This window comes from Panicum virgatum, chromosome 4N (assembly GCF_016808335.1).
Source record: "Panicum virgatum strain AP13 chromosome 4N, P.virgatum_v5, whole genome shotgun sequence".
In the NCBI taxonomy this organism is placed as follows: Eukaryota; Viridiplantae; Streptophyta; class Magnoliopsida; order Poales; family Poaceae; genus Panicum; species Panicum virgatum.
In genome coordinates this window covers 11,466,499-11,483,486 of record NC_053148.1, presented here as the reverse complement: position 1 = coordinate 11,483,486, position 16,988 = coordinate 11,466,499, and the positions used below count along the sequence as shown (strand labels likewise).

The following is a 16,988-nucleotide window of genomic DNA, read 5'->3' as shown; positions in this document are numbered from 1 at the left end:
CAACAGAGAAAATTCAATGCATTATGACAGATGCTTGATCAGTTGACTGCAGAGCTAGTAAAGGTAAGGGCATCAGGAGCAGGCACGAGTCAGGCTGCAGAGGCTAGGGATTCAATTGAGAAGCCATTTTCACACTGGATTCGAGGTGCACCTAAGGAGAAATGGTCATTCCTTTATGATACCAACGGAATACGGTATGGTATTCAGACAACGAACCATGCAGAGTGTTTCAATATGGTTATGCGTTCTTGTCGTGCCTTTCCTCTTGTGGGAATTGTTGAGTTCATCATGTATGGGTGCATGAAGTATTTCAGAGAGCGTTACACGGCTGCAAGCATAAACATCAGCAACCCCCAAATTCAGTTTTGCAAAAAAGTGACACAATATATGCAAGAGAAGATTGAAAAGGCCAAACTACACCGTGTCATATCCACAGGTACAATGGAGCATAGATTTGAGGTTCTATGCAAGGATAGAAGTGGTCGTGGTATCCGTAGAGATAGGGTGGTACAGGAGAGTTTGATTACAGTTGATGGCAAAGCATTCTGCTCCTGCATGAAGCCTAAGTTATTGCATATGCCATGCTCCCATCTCATTGCAGCATGTGCAGAGTCTGCGTTGCAGCCAGGAGTATTTGTTTCACCGTACTTCAGCAAGGAAGCAGCTGTATCCACCTGGGGACATGAGGTATACGGGATTGGAATTGTGGGGCCTTTCACTCAGGATAATGAGAATAAGATATTTATTCCTGATCCAGCCAGTAAGAAAGGCAAAGGCCGTCGTCAGACACGTCGTATTCGGAATGGTATGGACGAGTCGGAAGCAAGCAAGGCACAAAAGCGTTGCAGCCAATGTGGAGCATTGGGTCACAACTACAAGAAGTGTCCTCAGAATGCACTTCACGATGCTGCTGACGTCGGTCCTTCCGGAAATCCCAGAGATGGAGCACCTCCTACGTTCAGACGAGCATCGGCGAGAATTGCTCGTGGAAGGCATTCGGTGTCATGATCCACAATTGTATTTCATTATTTGTAATATGTAGTAATGAAATATTGCAGGTATGTAATGAACTATTATTGTACCTATGTGTCCAGTTTGTATGAAATATATATTTACATATGTGTTCTCATATATTTTTGAATGCAGGTATGGAGATGGACTCCTTACTAGACCCAGTTATCGACTCGAGCCACAGGTCTTACTTTGCAGCTGTTGAGCACCGAGCCCTAGAGGTGCTACGTCCTCGTCCACCCGGGGAGGCGATCTCTATACACCACGATTGGTGTGACCGGTATGTAATGAAATATTATTGTTTATCACTTATGTATTCATCGGTATTCCTTTGTTTCGACAATTTTGTTTTTTTGCAGGTTATGTGAGGCCGGTTTACTGACTTTGAGCCGTCTTGTCGAGGTTGGGCCTATTCAGCTCGACCAATCCCTCCTGACGGCGCTCGTTGACAGATGGAGGCCGGAGACACACACGTTCCACCTCCCGTGCGGGGAGATGACTCCTACGCTGCAGGACGTGGCCTACCTCCTCGGCCTCCCTATCGTCGGGGAGGCTGTAGGTCCGCGTGTGGTGGCGGCCTCGTGGAAGGATGACCTGGAGGCCCGTTTTGCCCTGGTTGACCGCGTGGAAGAAGCAGGTCCGATCAACCCGCACCCGCGAGCAGCAGGTCCTTCGAAGACCTGGTTCCTACAGTTTACAGTTCGTATTCATTCCATATTTAAATTTAATTGTTATAATTCACATGTTCCATTGTCAGTTGAAACCATTAATCTTAATTGTTTATGCAGCCTGCCCTGTTGGCTGCGGATGCCGACGAGTACAGTGTGACCAGATCGCTGGAGGCGTACATACTTTGCTTGTTTGGTTACATCATGTTCAACAACACTCATGCCAACTCGGTCGATAGGATTCTCCTTCCGTATGCACGGGAGATTGCGGATGGGGACGAGGACGTACCGCCCTACAGCTGGGGTGAGGCGGTACTTGCAGCCACTTACCGTGGACTCTGCGACGGCTGCATGAAGACACATGGGAACGCTATCCTGGCAGGGTGCCCACTACTGCTACAGCTTTGGTCATACGAGAGGCTAGCCGTTGGTCGGCCCATGGTCAGCCACGAGGCTTACCACGGGGCCATGTACGGCGACGAGGAGGACGAGAGGCCCACTATGGGAACTATCTGGATCTGGCGTCAGGTACATTCGCAACAAATCTAATTTTATTATTCATTGTTACATGATGCATTAGCACACTTTTAATTTTACTTATTCGGAATGCAGAGGTCCTGGGCCCATGCGCAGGTTAGACGCGCATATCCTGAATTTGTTTCGGAGCTCGACGTGCTGACGCCCGAGGATGTTGTCTGGGAGCTTTACAGCCCAGAGGCTGTGGCTACCCGTGCACCAGCAGGCCTGTCTTCGCACTGCTCCGTGAATGCGAGCCTGTGGCTTACTACCGCCGTCCTGGTTTATGACATCGCGGTTGAGGCATATTGCCCCTGGAGAGTCAGGAGACAGTTTGGGCAGCGCCAGGAGTTTCCGGTGCACACCGCGTTGGAGCTTGTCAATCGCCAGGACCACAGGTAATTATGAATGAACTTGGCTCATACATTCGTGTCGAATCTAACGATTCTTCGTGGTCCACTTTGTAGGTTGTCAAGGAGTGGCTTGCCGTGCTCTGATGATTGGCTCACCAAGATCCAGCCGTGGGTGGACCAATGGGAACAGGCAGACGAGCACTTGGTCCATCCAACAGGACCACACACAGACAGCTCCTTTAGGGCTTACCTCACATGGTACTTACCCCGGACTCGGGCTCGTCTGGTTTTTTGTTGACACTCACCCGCAGCCACACCAGGCGAGGCCTCAGGATGGCTATGCCCGGCACCACGTGGAGGCACTAGCTGGTGCGGCGAGTCTCTTGATCATATTTGCATATATATATATATAATCATATTCATAAGATAATTCATGTGTTTATAACTGTACCTTTACTGAATTGATACAGCTTCGCCTTTGCAACATGATGGAGATGGACTGCTCGACTTACTTGACGAGGGTACGTGCCGGATCCCCAATGATCCAGTTTGTGCAGACAGAGGCATGGTCGAGGCAGCGTGATCAGTTGCGTCAGGTAGTGCACAACTTCGGAAGCCAGTGTGCAGTACGAAGACAGCCACGGGTCGTCTCAGGCCTCGTCGTCGTTCCCGTGTCCGTCGACCGTGCACGGGCCGACGTCGCATTTCTTCCCAAGTGCAGATAACGTACATATCTCTTTAAAATTACATCAAGTGTTCCTACATATTTACTAATATCACATACAGGATACGATCCAGCTACTGCGTTCGGCCATACTGGAATGTTTAGAGGGACAGCACCAGTTGGCGGACCGTATCCAGGGATGGTACCGGGGCCACAGATACCGGCCTACATAGGTTAGTTTATGTTTCGTATTTCGGTTTCTACATGTCATGACAAAATATACGAGCGTACGCTAACATCCACATTTTTTGCTTAGGATTCTACCCCCATGCGGGCGCCGGACCTTCTTCTTCCTCCTTTCGACCAGATAACGAGACCTTCATCTTAGACGACTTTGACAGCTTGAGTCCAGAAGAGCCTGCCGCGCAAGGTGACCCCGATGTCTTGGGGTATTCACAGCTAGGAGGAGCACCACTTGGGATCTCTCAGCAGCAGACACCGCAGCCCCTTGCGCGTCCTGAGCGACAGGTGAGGTCTCCGGATGTTCTCACCTACTCCGAGGGCCATGTCCGTGCCTAGCAGAGGGCTAAGAAGGTCCGACGCCCTAGGGGTGGTTAGATATATCTGATGTTTGTATCTCTGATGTTTATTTGTAATGAGATAGCTGCGGTCCGCTTATTTGTATCTGATGTTTATGATTGTGCTAGTTTACTTGTCATTTGTTTCTATAGGTATCATTGATGTGAACTTGTTATGTTTGTGGGTTCCATAATGCTCTTGAAATAAGGGAAGTTCTTGCGATTTTTTCCGTGATTTAATGAAGGACAAGTTAGGTGCGGTAGGAGTTAGCGGCCGAGATCCTGCCGACGATGATGACGACTACACGCTCGAATAGCTCAAAATAGGAATCATAGTGTATCTAGCTGCGAGTACGAGATCACATGTTGCCACTACTCAGCACGGCGATCACGGGTTTCCCAAATATCACATTCTTTGCCCAGACATACGTGACCCAATAGTAGTGCTCTTCCACCATTTCAAAAAGATGTGACAACACGGCAAGCACTCCAGCTTTTTTCTTGAATTTTTAGGCTCAAATGACAAAGGGAATGGCGGCCAGGGCTTGGAGGGGACCCTGTCGCCCGTTGAGGGGGCGACAGACCCCCCTTTTTTTTCTCCAGGGACCTCGTTGCGAATTTGAAGAAAAAAAATTACACTTTGGGCCTGTCGCCCTATGGGGGGGCGACCGAGGGGTATTTTTGAAATATTGCAAAACGGACATATATTTTTGAAATTTTTATTTTTTTAAATATAAAAAAGAAAAAAAAACCCTCGTCGGCCTGCCCGAACTTCCCGTGCATCTGCTTGCACAGGCCGGCAGGTTCGGCCCAACACCTTTGGCATGAGTAGCCCGGCTTTTTTATTTTTATATTTTTTCAAAAATGTTTTTTAAAGAAATATATTTTCGGTTTCATGTTTTACAGTTTTATACCCCTACCGCTCGGCAGGTGGGCGGCAGGGATCTATATGTAAATAAATATAATTTTTTTTGCACAGAGGCCCCTGGCCGGAGCCTCCCCCGGCCGGGCGGCAGGCACTTGCCGCCCGGTGGAGGGGCGGCAGGCAGCCCGCCTGCCCGGCAGGGGGGCGACAGGCTCCCCCCAAATATAAAAGTCAAACTGCACCACCTCCAGCACCAAGTTCTGTTAACTGGGATGACGACCTAGATGACTTCATGGCCCCCCGAACTATGGTCTCCAAGAAATGACATGATGTGTATCATATGGTGTTTTGGTGTTGATCGGTCTAGATTGTGAAGTAAATTGTGACGGGACGGCAGGGCTCCTCTACCTTTAATTGCAATACTTATATGTTTACTATGTTTGATTGCAATGATTATATTTTTTTTGAACCTTGAACCTCGTGTGGCTCCATGACTCGGTCAAGTAGAACTGGCGTTCAAAATTGTTTGATTTGTTTAATTGGTGTTTGTGCTAAAGGTGGTCACAAACCATGTGTCCAAGCATTTGGGGCTGACCAATTTGATACAATGAACGAAATTTAAATTGAATGTTAAACAAGATACCACATAAGATATTACATTGAAGGTTTCATTCATTACAGCCAAATTCTATAGAAATACGCACTGTCAACTAATTGAACAAGACATTTAGACATACTACATACACAATATACTTAGTTTCGTACAAACAAATACATTGGAAGGTGTGTCGTGCACAACAGAACTTGGTGCTGGAGGTGGTGCAGTTTGACTTTTATATGTGGGGAGTCTGCCGCCCCTCTGCCGGGCGGGCGGGCTGTCTGCCGCCCCTCCACGGGGCGGCAGGTGCCTGCCACCCGACGGGGGGCCGCATGCTCCCGCCAGGAGCCTCCGCGCAAAAAAAATTATATTTATTTACATATAGATCCCTGCCACCCCTTTGCCATGCGGGGTATAAAACTATAAAATGTGAAACCGAAAATATATTTATGTAAAAAACGTTTTTAAAAAATATAAAAATAAAAAAGCCGCCATGAGTAGCCGAACGCACCCGTGGGCCGGCCCGTAGCACAAGATTTCAAGCCGTCCAAGGTACGACCCAACGTTAGGGCCTGCAAATGGGGGTATACCGCTAAAAGAAAAGGGCCTTCGTACAAGATTCTTGCGGCCCAAAAGCGTCCCTTTCTTTCCAGGCAAGTTTTAGCGTGAAGGAAACCTATCAAAAAAACGGAAAACACTCAAATTACACCCCCCCCCCCCCACAAAAAAATGCAGAGCGAAGATATAAATCACGAGGTAGCGGCTGTATCACTGTTCAGCAACATGCATGTACACGTATGTACTACTGTCATGTGGTTTAATTTGCGGGTCGATCTTATGATGATGATATCATAATCCAGGCTTGGGGGCGATACTGGGAAAAATTCGAAGATAAGTTTTGCTGCGCTGAGATCCCAGAGTCCAGCAGGCTTGGGCCGATCCTGACTGCAGAAAGGGATGGTAATGAAAGCATCGTTGGAAATGGAATGTTCCAAGGTATCAAAAAAGATAGCCGCGCACAAACCAGGGCATCCGACGCTACCCATTCCACCACGATTGCTTACAAGCAATCCGCGATACCGACTTGCGTCCAATACACTTTGAACCATTTCTCGGCGAGTCAAGTATACTAGCTTCTCTATCGAGACTGAGCTGTCCCTAAAAGAAAACAGAGAGAGATAGACTGAAACTGAACTCGTTGGAGTGTGTGCTATAGGCTTTTTCACATAATTTTATTTTCGTGGGAACTAGATAGTAGTTGCAAACGGTATGTGTTATAGGTTTATGTACATGCTATATAAGTCCAAAACCAGATAGTGTTGGAATAATATACAGTGAATTACTCATACTCAAGCTTTTGATTGAGTTGATCGATGCACGCAACTCAATGCAGAGCACGGTTAAAGTAGGAAACAATGACTGTGTTTAGTTGCAAAAAGTATGCGAAAAGTGTTTGTGAAAATCACTATAGTATTTTTCATTTGTATGTGGTAAATATTGTTCTACCATAGGCTAACTAGGCTCAAAAGATTCGTCTCGCAACGTACATCAAAATTATGCAATTATTTTTTTATTTACCTACATTTAGTACTCTATGCATGAGTCATTTACTATATTTAATATTTCGATGTGATTTCGATGTGATGGAAAATTTGAAAAATTGGAGGAGTTGGTGGGAACTAAACACACAGTCAATAATCATGCGCCTGAGTCCTGACCGTCTCAATTTTGATAGCCAATTATTCAAAAGAACATGATACCAGTGGTGATCATTGGACGTAAAAGGACCATGATATACCTCAATCAACATACTAAAAAACCGATTGATCTTAGTCAACAAAGTACAGTACACTCCAGCCAAAAAGTACAGTGGCTTTGTTTGGTTTAGTAGCGCTAGGTAGTGTAGCTAACTTTGACCATTAATTATGAGTATTAAATAAAGACAGTTTACGAAACTAACTTCACAACCCTGCGCTACTTGGCGAGACGAATCTAATGAGGTCTTTGACCGCATGATTAGATGATTGTTACTGTAACATTACTGTAGCCAATCATCGATTAATTACCATCATTAGATTTATCGCGAAAAATTACACTCATCACTGAAAATGTTTTGCAAATAAACTTCATATAGTATTCCATGCATGCGAGATTCTCTTCTAGCGCTAGGCAGCGCTAGAAAACCAAATAATGCAGAACATTTTGGGTCCATCTATTCTACAAGTTGTTTTGACTTTTTTTTTAAATATATAGATTTTGTTACCCATATAGATTTACGATATACCTAAATATATAGTAAAAACGATATACATACTTTGAAACAGAGGAAGTATGATCTTTCTTTCTTTCTATCGCGTACTAAACAAAGATCGAGCACTTGCTAGATGGATCAACTAGAATAACAAGGCTGTTAGCGAGATGTGGCCCGTGTTGTTGCACTTAAAGGCGCAAAGCCAATATGGGAGATGATAGTTATCTTCATTCATGGAAAAGGTGCTGCTGTTTGGGTGCGTGTGGATTCCAGTCCAATGCGAGCCATCGTCTCCCCAATCAGCAAGGAAAGAAATCGCACACGTTTCTGCTCTAGTTCGTCAGACGTCTGACACGACCTCCCTTTGCTTCAGTGACAGTTTTACAGAATTACAGCAACTTGGATTCGGACATTCGGTAACAAAAACACCACAACCTACAAAAACGTATTCCCGGCCTTTTTTTTTTGAAAGTACTCAGAGCATTGGTGAGTCATGTAAAATTTTGAACGCTTACACTGACCAGATTCAATGCAGACGAGGCTTTCCGAATAGTCTCGAAACGCGGCAGATTAGCACTCACGATACCACACACGCACACAGCCCATGCACGCATGCTACAGTACCCATGGAAATACTGTTCCCAGTGCGCCACTGGCGTCACTCCCGATGGGAATCGAACGCGGGCCAGCCAGCTTGCGCACCTGGCGAGTTGCCAACCGAGCTACAGCTCGTTCGCACTCCCGGCCTCTGGTTGCATCTTTCCGACAAGAATTGTCTTCCCAACTTTTATTCAATGGCTGCATGGCATTTAAGATGACGGGGTCCAGTATAAAACCTTCTCACAAGACACCCATCGGCCATCGGGACGGCAGGGCCATGGCGGCATGCATCTCTTGCCCGTCCGGTCGTCCTAAGATGCCGCCGTCGAGCCAACCTGGCGCCCCGTCTGGAGCCAACCGACCCCACCCGCTGTAGCGAGTAGCGACCGGCCGACCGCTGACCCCACCACCCGAGCACTGCCAAGTGGGCCCCACAAGGAGATACCCCAAATGACAGAAGCAGAGGAACCCGAGGAAAACACCGCTCCCACGGGCCCCGCGTGTCGGCGGGGAGCGCATCGCGAGGCCCGGCGGTTATGTTTTAATCGCGCCCGCCGGAAACCACCTCCCCAATAAAACCCGCGCGCCACTCGCCGCGCCGCGACGCGCCCCCCGCCTCCCAACCCCACACACACCACACGCCGCGCCTAGCCTAATCGCCATGGACGCCGCCGGTGGGGGAGGCGCCGTCGCGGCGGGCGGCGGCGCCGACGACGCGGACGCCGCCTTCTTCTCCCCCCGCGGGCGCCGCTGCTGCGGCTGCTTCTGGGCGCCGCCGTGGGCGGCGGCCTCCTCGCCGTCCCCGTCCCCGCGCGCGCGCCCCCGCGCGGAGCCGGCGAGCGAGGAGTGGTGGCACCGCGTTGGGGCGGCGTCGGGCCGGCGCCGGTGGTGGCGGCGCGGGGTGGACGCGCTGATGAAGGTGCGGGAGTGGTCGGAGCTGGTGGCCGGCCCGCGGTGGAAGACCTTCATCCGCCGGCTCCGGCTCCGCCGCGGCGGCCCGCGCCACGGGGCCGGCGCCGGCGGCGGGAAGCTCAACTACGACCCGCTCAGCTACGCGCTCAACTTCGACGACGGCGGCGGCGGACCCGAGGGCGACGACGACTACGCGGGGCACCTCGACTTCTCCGCGCGCTTCGTCGCGCCGCCGCCGGCGGCCTCCGCCAGGTCGTCCATGGACCTCGGCGGCCGCGACGCGCCGCCGCTGTTCCTCCACCAGGCGCACTCCCCGCGCACGCCCCCGGCCGCGGCGAGGGGCTGACGTCGACGCGGCGCCCGGCGGGCGTAACCGTCGGCCTTGGCCGCGTGCCATTATCATTAATGGGGCGGTAGGGGGCGATAAGGCCGGGAGGGGAGGCCGTTGCTTTCGTCCTCTTGGTCGTCCGGTTGTTCTTGCTTTTTGCTTGCGACGAGATGACGAAGCTTGGTGTCCATAGGGTAGGGAGGTCCTTATTAATTTTTTCTTCTTCTTGTCTTTTTTTTTTGCTTGTATTTTTTTTGTAAAATAGATTGCTACTCTATACTGTCCAAAATTGTCACTATATAGCCATAGAAATTGTTCGTTCTTGGAGGAAGAGATGAGACAAGCACAGCGCATCATGTTCTATGCTCATCCATGCTGAAATACCTCCAGTACAAGATGTCATCAGCAGTGCGTTAGCTATGTTATCTTGGTATGACTTGTACCGGCAACTCTTAGGTCCCATCTCCATCCGAAAGGCCCTTTTAATCTTTTCTAAACCACATGCCACAATTGACCGAATTCATGCAACACTCCGGTGCATTTTCTATGCTGTGTTAAGCAGGGAGGCTGCAACCAGGGGCGTTGGACGGTGCCACGACTGCATCTGATATCTGATACCCCCACACCGTGAACCTGGGCATTGGCCTGGCCGACACCGTCCTCCGTGCGATCGCATCGCCCATGTCGCGCACGATCCCATGATCCCTCACCGTGGACATCTATTCTCGCATGCTGTGATTGGAACGAATCTAATCGCAGCTGCGCCCCTCTTCTTCCTCCGCGAGAACCGCCCTTTCTTCCCCCGCCTTCCCCCACCTCCCCGGCTCCGGCACCGCCCCCAGCGTCTCCGCCGCCATCCTCCACCGCCGCCAACACTAACCGAGCTCGCTGTCGCGCTGTCCAGCCGCCGCCGCGTCGTCTTCTTCTCGCCCCCGCCGCCGGCACCGCCCACCGGGGATCCGGCCCGGGAGCGCCGCCTCACCTTTCACCGGCCAACCCGCCACCACTGCCGGACCGCCGCCGCCCCCGAACCCCTCCTCTAGGTCCGCCCCATCAATCCGGAACCTAAAAGACGCTGCCGCCCTCCATCACCCGGCCACCGGCGACCTTGCCGGCGGCCGCTCCGCCCACCTACCACTCCTCCACGGCCAACCCTCCCACTTCTCTAGCTCGCAACCCTCGCCGGCGGCCGTCCCCCCACCCCCTGCTCAAGGAAGAAGATGAACAGGGGCCGCCGGCCGCTTCAGCGACCCGACGGTTCCCACCCCGCGCGCGATAAATAGAATCCCCGCCGCACCCTGGAATGTATCTCGAGCAGCACACATGCGTGTTGCCCTGCTGGTTGGTCTTGATCGATCCGATCATGCGCCAGGACCGACCTCTGCTCGATGCCGGGCAACTGATGCCGATCCACCGCCGGCCAGGCAGCGGGAAATTCCTGCTCAGTTTCGGTCCAAGGTGAAAGAACCAAGGCACCAAGCTGGCGCGCTTTGACGGCGAGACCCGCGGCCGCCGTCTTCGTCTCCGGCGCCAGCGCCACCACGTCCAGCGGCCGCCAGCGCGATCCCCGCCACAGCTTTCTAGTTTAACTGTTAATTTGCGTAGTATTTTCGACCGCGATATATGATCCAGGCAGTGGCGGATGCAGGATTGGAGGCGAGGGGGGCTGAAACAATAGAGATGTTGATTTGTGTGAAGATTTAATGGTGATTTGAAGGTCTTGCTACAGTTTTACGTATAATTAGGGGAGCTTGAGCCCCCTAGCCCCCCTGTATCCGCCCCTGGATGCAGGCGTCATTTTCAGCGTCATGTCAGCGAGCACGGACGGAACGAAACAAACTGGTGACGTGTCTACAGCTATCGACACTCTGCAGATCACTACTCCTAGTTTGCAAGCATGGCTCGATCATTGGATAGTTTGCAAGCATGGTTCGATCATTGGAGGACGATTTCAGGGAGCGACGCAACTGAGCTGAGGAATCGAATCGGATATCGGGTAATATTCCGGCTCCTGATGTTAACACTGGACCAATCGTCCCCTTGCTTCATCTTGGTGCTCGGATGCACGCCAGTACGCCACAGACTGCTACACGTGATGTGCTCCGCTTGCTGAATACGTTGACGTTTTAAGCTGAAGACGTTAGGTTATGTTTAGTTCTCAAAAATATTCCAACAATATCCATCACATTAAATCTTCGAACATATGAAGTATTAAATATAGTTAAAAAATAACTAATTACATAATTTAACTATAAATGATGAGATAAATCTTTAAAGTCTAATTAGTCCATAATTAGATATTAATTACCAAATAACAACGAAAGTGCTATAGTATCAAACTAAAAAAAATTCGCAACTAAACAAGGCCTTACCAAAATAATGTTGCAAGAATGTTGACACGGACTACTCGAGGTACCATTGCATGTACCCTGTAAGTTTTTTTTTCTTGACTGAATAATTTGTGAGGCCCCGGGCCCAAACGCACGGCGAAGTGTGAACGAACAATCAGCCAATTTGCTCTCGGTCCCAAAGTTGATGAATTGCAATGCCAGCCAAAACCCTGAGGTGCTGCCAAACGTGCCAGCGATTAACAGTACCGTTAACATCACATTACTGATACTGACAGCACTGAGATCGAAACAAGTCGAATGGTCACGTTGACCTTCTGACAGCTCTAAACAAAGCGAAAGCTGCCGAGTCAAAACTCGAAACCTTTTGAAAAAATAAACATATACGACAATAATCACGACAATTGACAACACAAGTAGGCAGTGGCGTCGTCGCGAGCCTCCAGTTTTGTCAGATGCTCTTGTCCGTTTCAATCATGCCCAAGCCTGCCTTTACTCATGAACAGCTGCATCTGCATCTGCGTCCGAGAAGGAACAGTGGTCTGTGTGGTCGTAGCGCTGAAAGCCTGGAGCCCTGGATAACCTGTGCCCACCAAAGTTTCACGTCGAGAACAGTATCTGTGAGCTTGTGACCAGCACCAGCTTGTGACCAACGGCAGGACATGGACCTGAATGACTCACGGCCTTGTGGGACCTCAGGCCTGCAAAACATTTGAAATGGAACGAATCTTTGAGACTTGTCAATTGACATGACCATGGAAATGGAGATCTGGAAGGACAATCACGAAGCAACAGTTTCAGATATCAGAAACAAACAATAGTTATTTCCGGATTCAGATCTGGTTATTAACAGTAACTACTGAATTAACAAGTGAACGTGGATTAGAAGAGCGAGAACTCTGAGCATGTGTTGATTCACATTTCGGGTCAGATCCCGGTGCAAAACCCCAGATATATAGCAGACGGCACATGATACCTGCTCATCTGATTTAGTGGAGTCATTTGGTGCGGGCACTTCACACTGCTTTCTGATTCAAAACTGGCCAAAAGATGAGTGAACACAATACATGACACTGAATTCCACTTCACTAAACACCGTCCTTTTTTATATCTCACCAGCATACTGTATTATGAAAACTCCTTGGTTCCACTTAGCCTGGTCACCGTCTAGTCCACCACCACGAGGAGCATTAAGCTGAAGGGATATGATTTTCTGTTACATATAGATGCAGAAAAGAGAGCTGACAGAGACCAAATGGTCACCCCTTCCATGTAGATGGAGCACCAGCACAAAAGGTATTGGCTCCACTTTACCAACTTGCCAGCTGACATCTCAACAACTCTTGATCTTAAATTTGATAGATTAGGAATCAAATGATGAAGTTCATCCTACAAACTGGAAGTGAGAAACAAAGAAATTAAAGCACCATTGAAACACAGATATACTAAATTAAAATGGTAAGAATATAGACAGATAGGTGTCATCTGTAAATATAATAGACATAAAGAAATACTGAATGTATACTTTGAGCATTATGGGCTTCAGGCTGCCCAGAGACTTCAGGCTGAGTAAAGAGATTCTTAAAGAGAGGGTCTAAAATTCACACAGTAGTCTTCAAGATGACTGACAGGCTAAAAGCAAAAGAATATGCTAATCAGAGAGTGCAGACTCAATCATTAGAATTTCCTGTACATATCAATCACTATGCTCCACAGAAGGGTGAAGGCGGGAATATCATGAATCAATGGCCTAGCTGCATGAATTCAAAATTTACGATGCTCCTACCTGAGCCTCAAAGCTAAACAAAGGCAAGACTCTTCAAATACTCACAAAATACAAAGGAATTCAGGACCCTGAAGTGGGCAGCAGTGACTTCACTAGAGCATCCGTGGCTGAAAATGGGTAAAAAAATTCCAATATTTGAAATATCCTCTATTACCATATAAGGCAAAACAAATATTTTAAGAGAAAATAAGGTGAATACAGAACCTTGGTCTCAGTGGTCGAAACATATTTTAGAGGCAGTAAATATTTACCAAGGGAAAATAACAGATTTGCCAATTGCATCCAAGTATGAGGATGTAGAACTGGATTGCCAGAGATAAGTCAAAGAAGCCAAATCCTTCTAATAGTGCATGAACAGTTAATGATGGCATGTAATACTAGCTTATAATATTAATATATGTCTTCCCATGTATTCTGGTCAACGAATGTCTAGACTGGAGAAGGTACAGGTCAATGTCAATTATACTCTGAGCAGCACAAAAGAAATTGCAGAAACATAAATTGTAGATCAGCACATCAGACTAACACAAAATATAAGGCAGACCAGAATAACAGGATTCTAAATCATCACAATCTGCATGGTGCAACACACTATGCTGGCATGACTACCAAAAGTTAAGCCCCCAATGAGATTGACACTCCAATCAAAATGACTACAGGTGAGGAATAAAGTGAGCACAACAAACAACAACATAGACTTTTTTCCCAAACAAGTTGGGGTAGACTAGAGATGAAACCCGAAAGAAATAAGAAGAATAAAGTGAGCAACACTACTAAAAAGAAACATTAGCTACTATCAAAGTACACCAGTACAGAGTTATATGTTTGATGTATCCGCGGCACCTCCTCTCTTCATCCATGGAAGGCTCCCGGCATCCGAACATTCATCTGAACCAGCAGGTAGCTTGCCCTTCAGATTAGACCATTGCCAAATCTTCGACACGGAGAAACTTTCCCCTTTGTTCCTCGCGCAGATCTTCTTCCCCTCCATAATATCAGCATTGATCGAACTTAAACCAGCAGGTCTTCCCCTCATTGCGCCACCAGCGCCGTTCCTAACCCGGCCAGGCTGGAGAGCAACCCGGAGCTCAGAAGTGCCAAGAACATACTGATAGGTGCCCATGGAGAAGCATCTCCTTCCATCGAGGCTGCTGCTGCTGCTCTCCCCTTGATCCCTACTCAACACACTGGGATTGGCATTGGCATTGCCACCTTGCACCGCACCCTGTGTTCCGACATTCTTGAACTTCCCCAGCCTCACGGGGAACACCCTCTTCTCAGCCGCCGGTGTCTGTGCTAACCCTGAAGCCTTCTGCCCAGGCAATCCAAACCCGTCGTCGCAATCCTCCGACAGCCTCCCTTCCTCGAGCCTCTCCTCGAAATCGAACATGGGGTTGTCGTCGCCCATGAGCCCCGGGGCGAAGAGCACCCCGCGGCAGAGCGGGCAGGTGGAGTTGGAGAGCAGCCAGGTGTCGATGCAGTTGAGGTGGAAGGCGTGCCCGCACAGCGGCAGCAGTCGGAGCCGGTCCTCGGCGTCGAACTCGCACAGGCACACCGCGCAGTCGAACGGCTCCTTGTCGCCGTCGCCGCCGCCGCCCACGACGATCTCCTGGTAGGCGAAGACGGGCAGCGCGTCGATGAAGGCCTGGTCCAGCCCGGAGTCGTGGAGGTGGAACAGCTGCTGCAGCTGCCGCTGCAGCGCCGCGTCCGCACCGCCGGCATCCCCCCGCGCCGCCGCCGACGCCGACGCGGGGCCGCCTCGGCCGCCGCCGCGGCGGTGCTGCTTCTTCGTGAGGACGCGCACGAGGAGGTGGAGCAGGCCGGAGATGAAGAACACCACGGCGAGAATCACGATGATGAAGAGCACCGCGGGGCTAATCTTCCCTCCGCCCCCGCCTCCGCCTCCGCCACCCGCGGCCTGCGCCTGCTGCGCCACCGGCGGCGGCAGCTGCTGCTGCAACGGCAGCGGCGGCGGGGGCGGGGCGGCGAGGCCACCGTACGGGAGCGCGTCCCTGACGACGCCGGCGCCATGGAGGCGGCGCGGGGCGGAGGATCCGGGCGAGGACGAGGACGCCGCCGCCGCCGCCGCTTCAGCCATGCCTGCTAGGAGCTCGGAGCGCGAGGCCGCTCCCGCATCTCATCGGATCCCGCGGGCCAGAGATGCGATCTCCGAGGGAAGGAAAACCCAGCGATCCACCCCGCCTCCGTCTGGACGAGATGCGGAGGTCGCACCTAAAAGCGGCGGCCCGGGAAGACGACGGGGCGCTAGGGGCCAAGCGGCCTGAAACCCTCGGGACGGGAGCTCTCGGCTGGAGGCGGGCGGGCGGGCGAAGCAGCGGAGGGGGGTAAGGAATCGGGTGGAGGGTTCGGCCGCTGTCGCGAGAGGCGAGCGAGCCCGGGTGGGGAGCGCACGAGCTGGGGCGGCGAAAGCGACGGCAGCCGGAAGGAATGGTGCGGTGGCGGCTCGGTGGCTTCTGGGTCTGGGCGTTTTTGCGGGGCGTGCGAGCGGCGGCTGTGCGCGTCGCTTTCGGCCCTCGGCCGCGAGGGCTCTCGCCCCGTTCGCAGAGCCGCGTGGCCTCGCTCGCGGACGCGAGGCGAGAGGTCAGGCCCGCCAGAGCGAGAGGCTACTAGCAAGGAGCACGGGCCCGTGTGACCGCGATGGCCGGCCTGCCATAGGGGTTTTTTCGACCTTTGGAGGGCCGGTTCGCTCTATAACAGTCTTAACTCTAGCGATGGGTTAGTAAAAAGTGGTTATTTTAGTGAGCAATGTGAACATTTCAGCATGGTTATGAACTCGGGGTTAGTTCCCATCTGGGCATCTCCTTGATTTTGGAGGGATGTCAATGGAGTAAGCGGTGTATCTAGACGGACTCTAGCCCCTTCTATCACCGCCAGATCCATGGAGCTTCTTCTATATTTTTATTTCACTATGGATGTACTGAGAGGACGAAGGTGTCCCTCCACCCCCTCCCCCCCCCCCCCCCAAAAAAATGGCGGAGATAGGGAGAGCATGGCAAGGTACGAGGTAATCACCCCGAACAATGCAGTGCTGGTGGCTTGGCTTAGGATGGGCGAGTATGACAGCCCAGAAGTTGCCAAAGTTAGAAATTAGGAGATGCTTGTGAGAGCAAGAGGTGTCAGGAGGAAGAAGACGAAGGAAGAATACGACGAGAAGTATTTTAGTATTTCAAAATTTAAGTATTTTATGGACAGCAGCAAAACGTCATCTAGATAACTTTTCCAAATATGGAAAGTTGAGTGATACATTGGTTACAAAGAAGATACGGGTGGTTCCTCATGGTCGTGGCTGCGCATGCTGTTTTACTTACAAATGTACAAGTTTGAGAGTTGAGACATGAATTTAGCTTCTCCTCTGGCACTCATTATGTTTGCAAGGACTTAAAGTTTGAACATTAAAATTGCTCGCTGATAAATTCCAGTACCGCTACCTGGAGCACAATTAGACGATGGCGCATGGGGTTAGAGGAGAGCATAGATGTTTGGCATTGG

The 16,988-nt window shown here is 50.5% G+C and overlaps 2 protein-coding genes across 2 annotated transcripts; one reads left to right on the top strand and one right to left on the bottom strand.

Moving 5' to 3' along the window:
* Nucleotides 1-8,667: 8,667 nt before the first annotated feature.
* Nucleotides 8,668-9,713, top strand: LOC120671433. Its single transcript, XM_039951761.1, has one exon. The coding sequence runs from the start codon at nucleotides 8,766-8,768 to the stop codon at nucleotides 9,360-9,362; it is 597 nt and encodes a 198-aa protein (XP_039807695.1). The 5' UTR covers nucleotides 8,668-8,765; the 3' UTR covers nucleotides 9,363-9,713.
* Nucleotides 9,714-13,868: 4,155 nt separating this feature from the next.
* On the bottom strand, nucleotides 13,869-15,942 carry LOC120670098 (RING-H2 finger protein ATL46-like). The gene is made up of 2 exons (XM_039950090.1): nucleotides 14,246-15,942; nucleotides 13,869-14,156 (listed from the first exon to the last, which is right to left on the bottom strand). The coding sequence occupies exon 1, from the start codon at nucleotides 15,574-15,576 to the stop codon at nucleotides 14,296-14,298; it is 1,281 nt and encodes a 426-aa protein (XP_039806024.1). The 5' UTR covers nucleotides 15,577-15,942; the 3' UTR covers nucleotides 13,869-14,156; nucleotides 14,246-14,295.
* Nucleotides 15,943-16,988: the final 1,046 nt, after the last annotated feature.

Bases quoted from the DNA above. Each gene is read 5' to 3' on its own strand.
- LOC120670098 (XM_039950090.1), bottom strand. From the start codon at position 15,576: ATGGCTGAAGCGGCGGCGGCGGCGGCGTCCTCGTCCTCGCCCGGATCC.
- LOC120671433 (XM_039951761.1), top strand. From the start codon at position 8,766: ATGGACGCCGCCGGTGGGGGAGGCGCCGTCGCGGCGGGCGGCGGCGCC.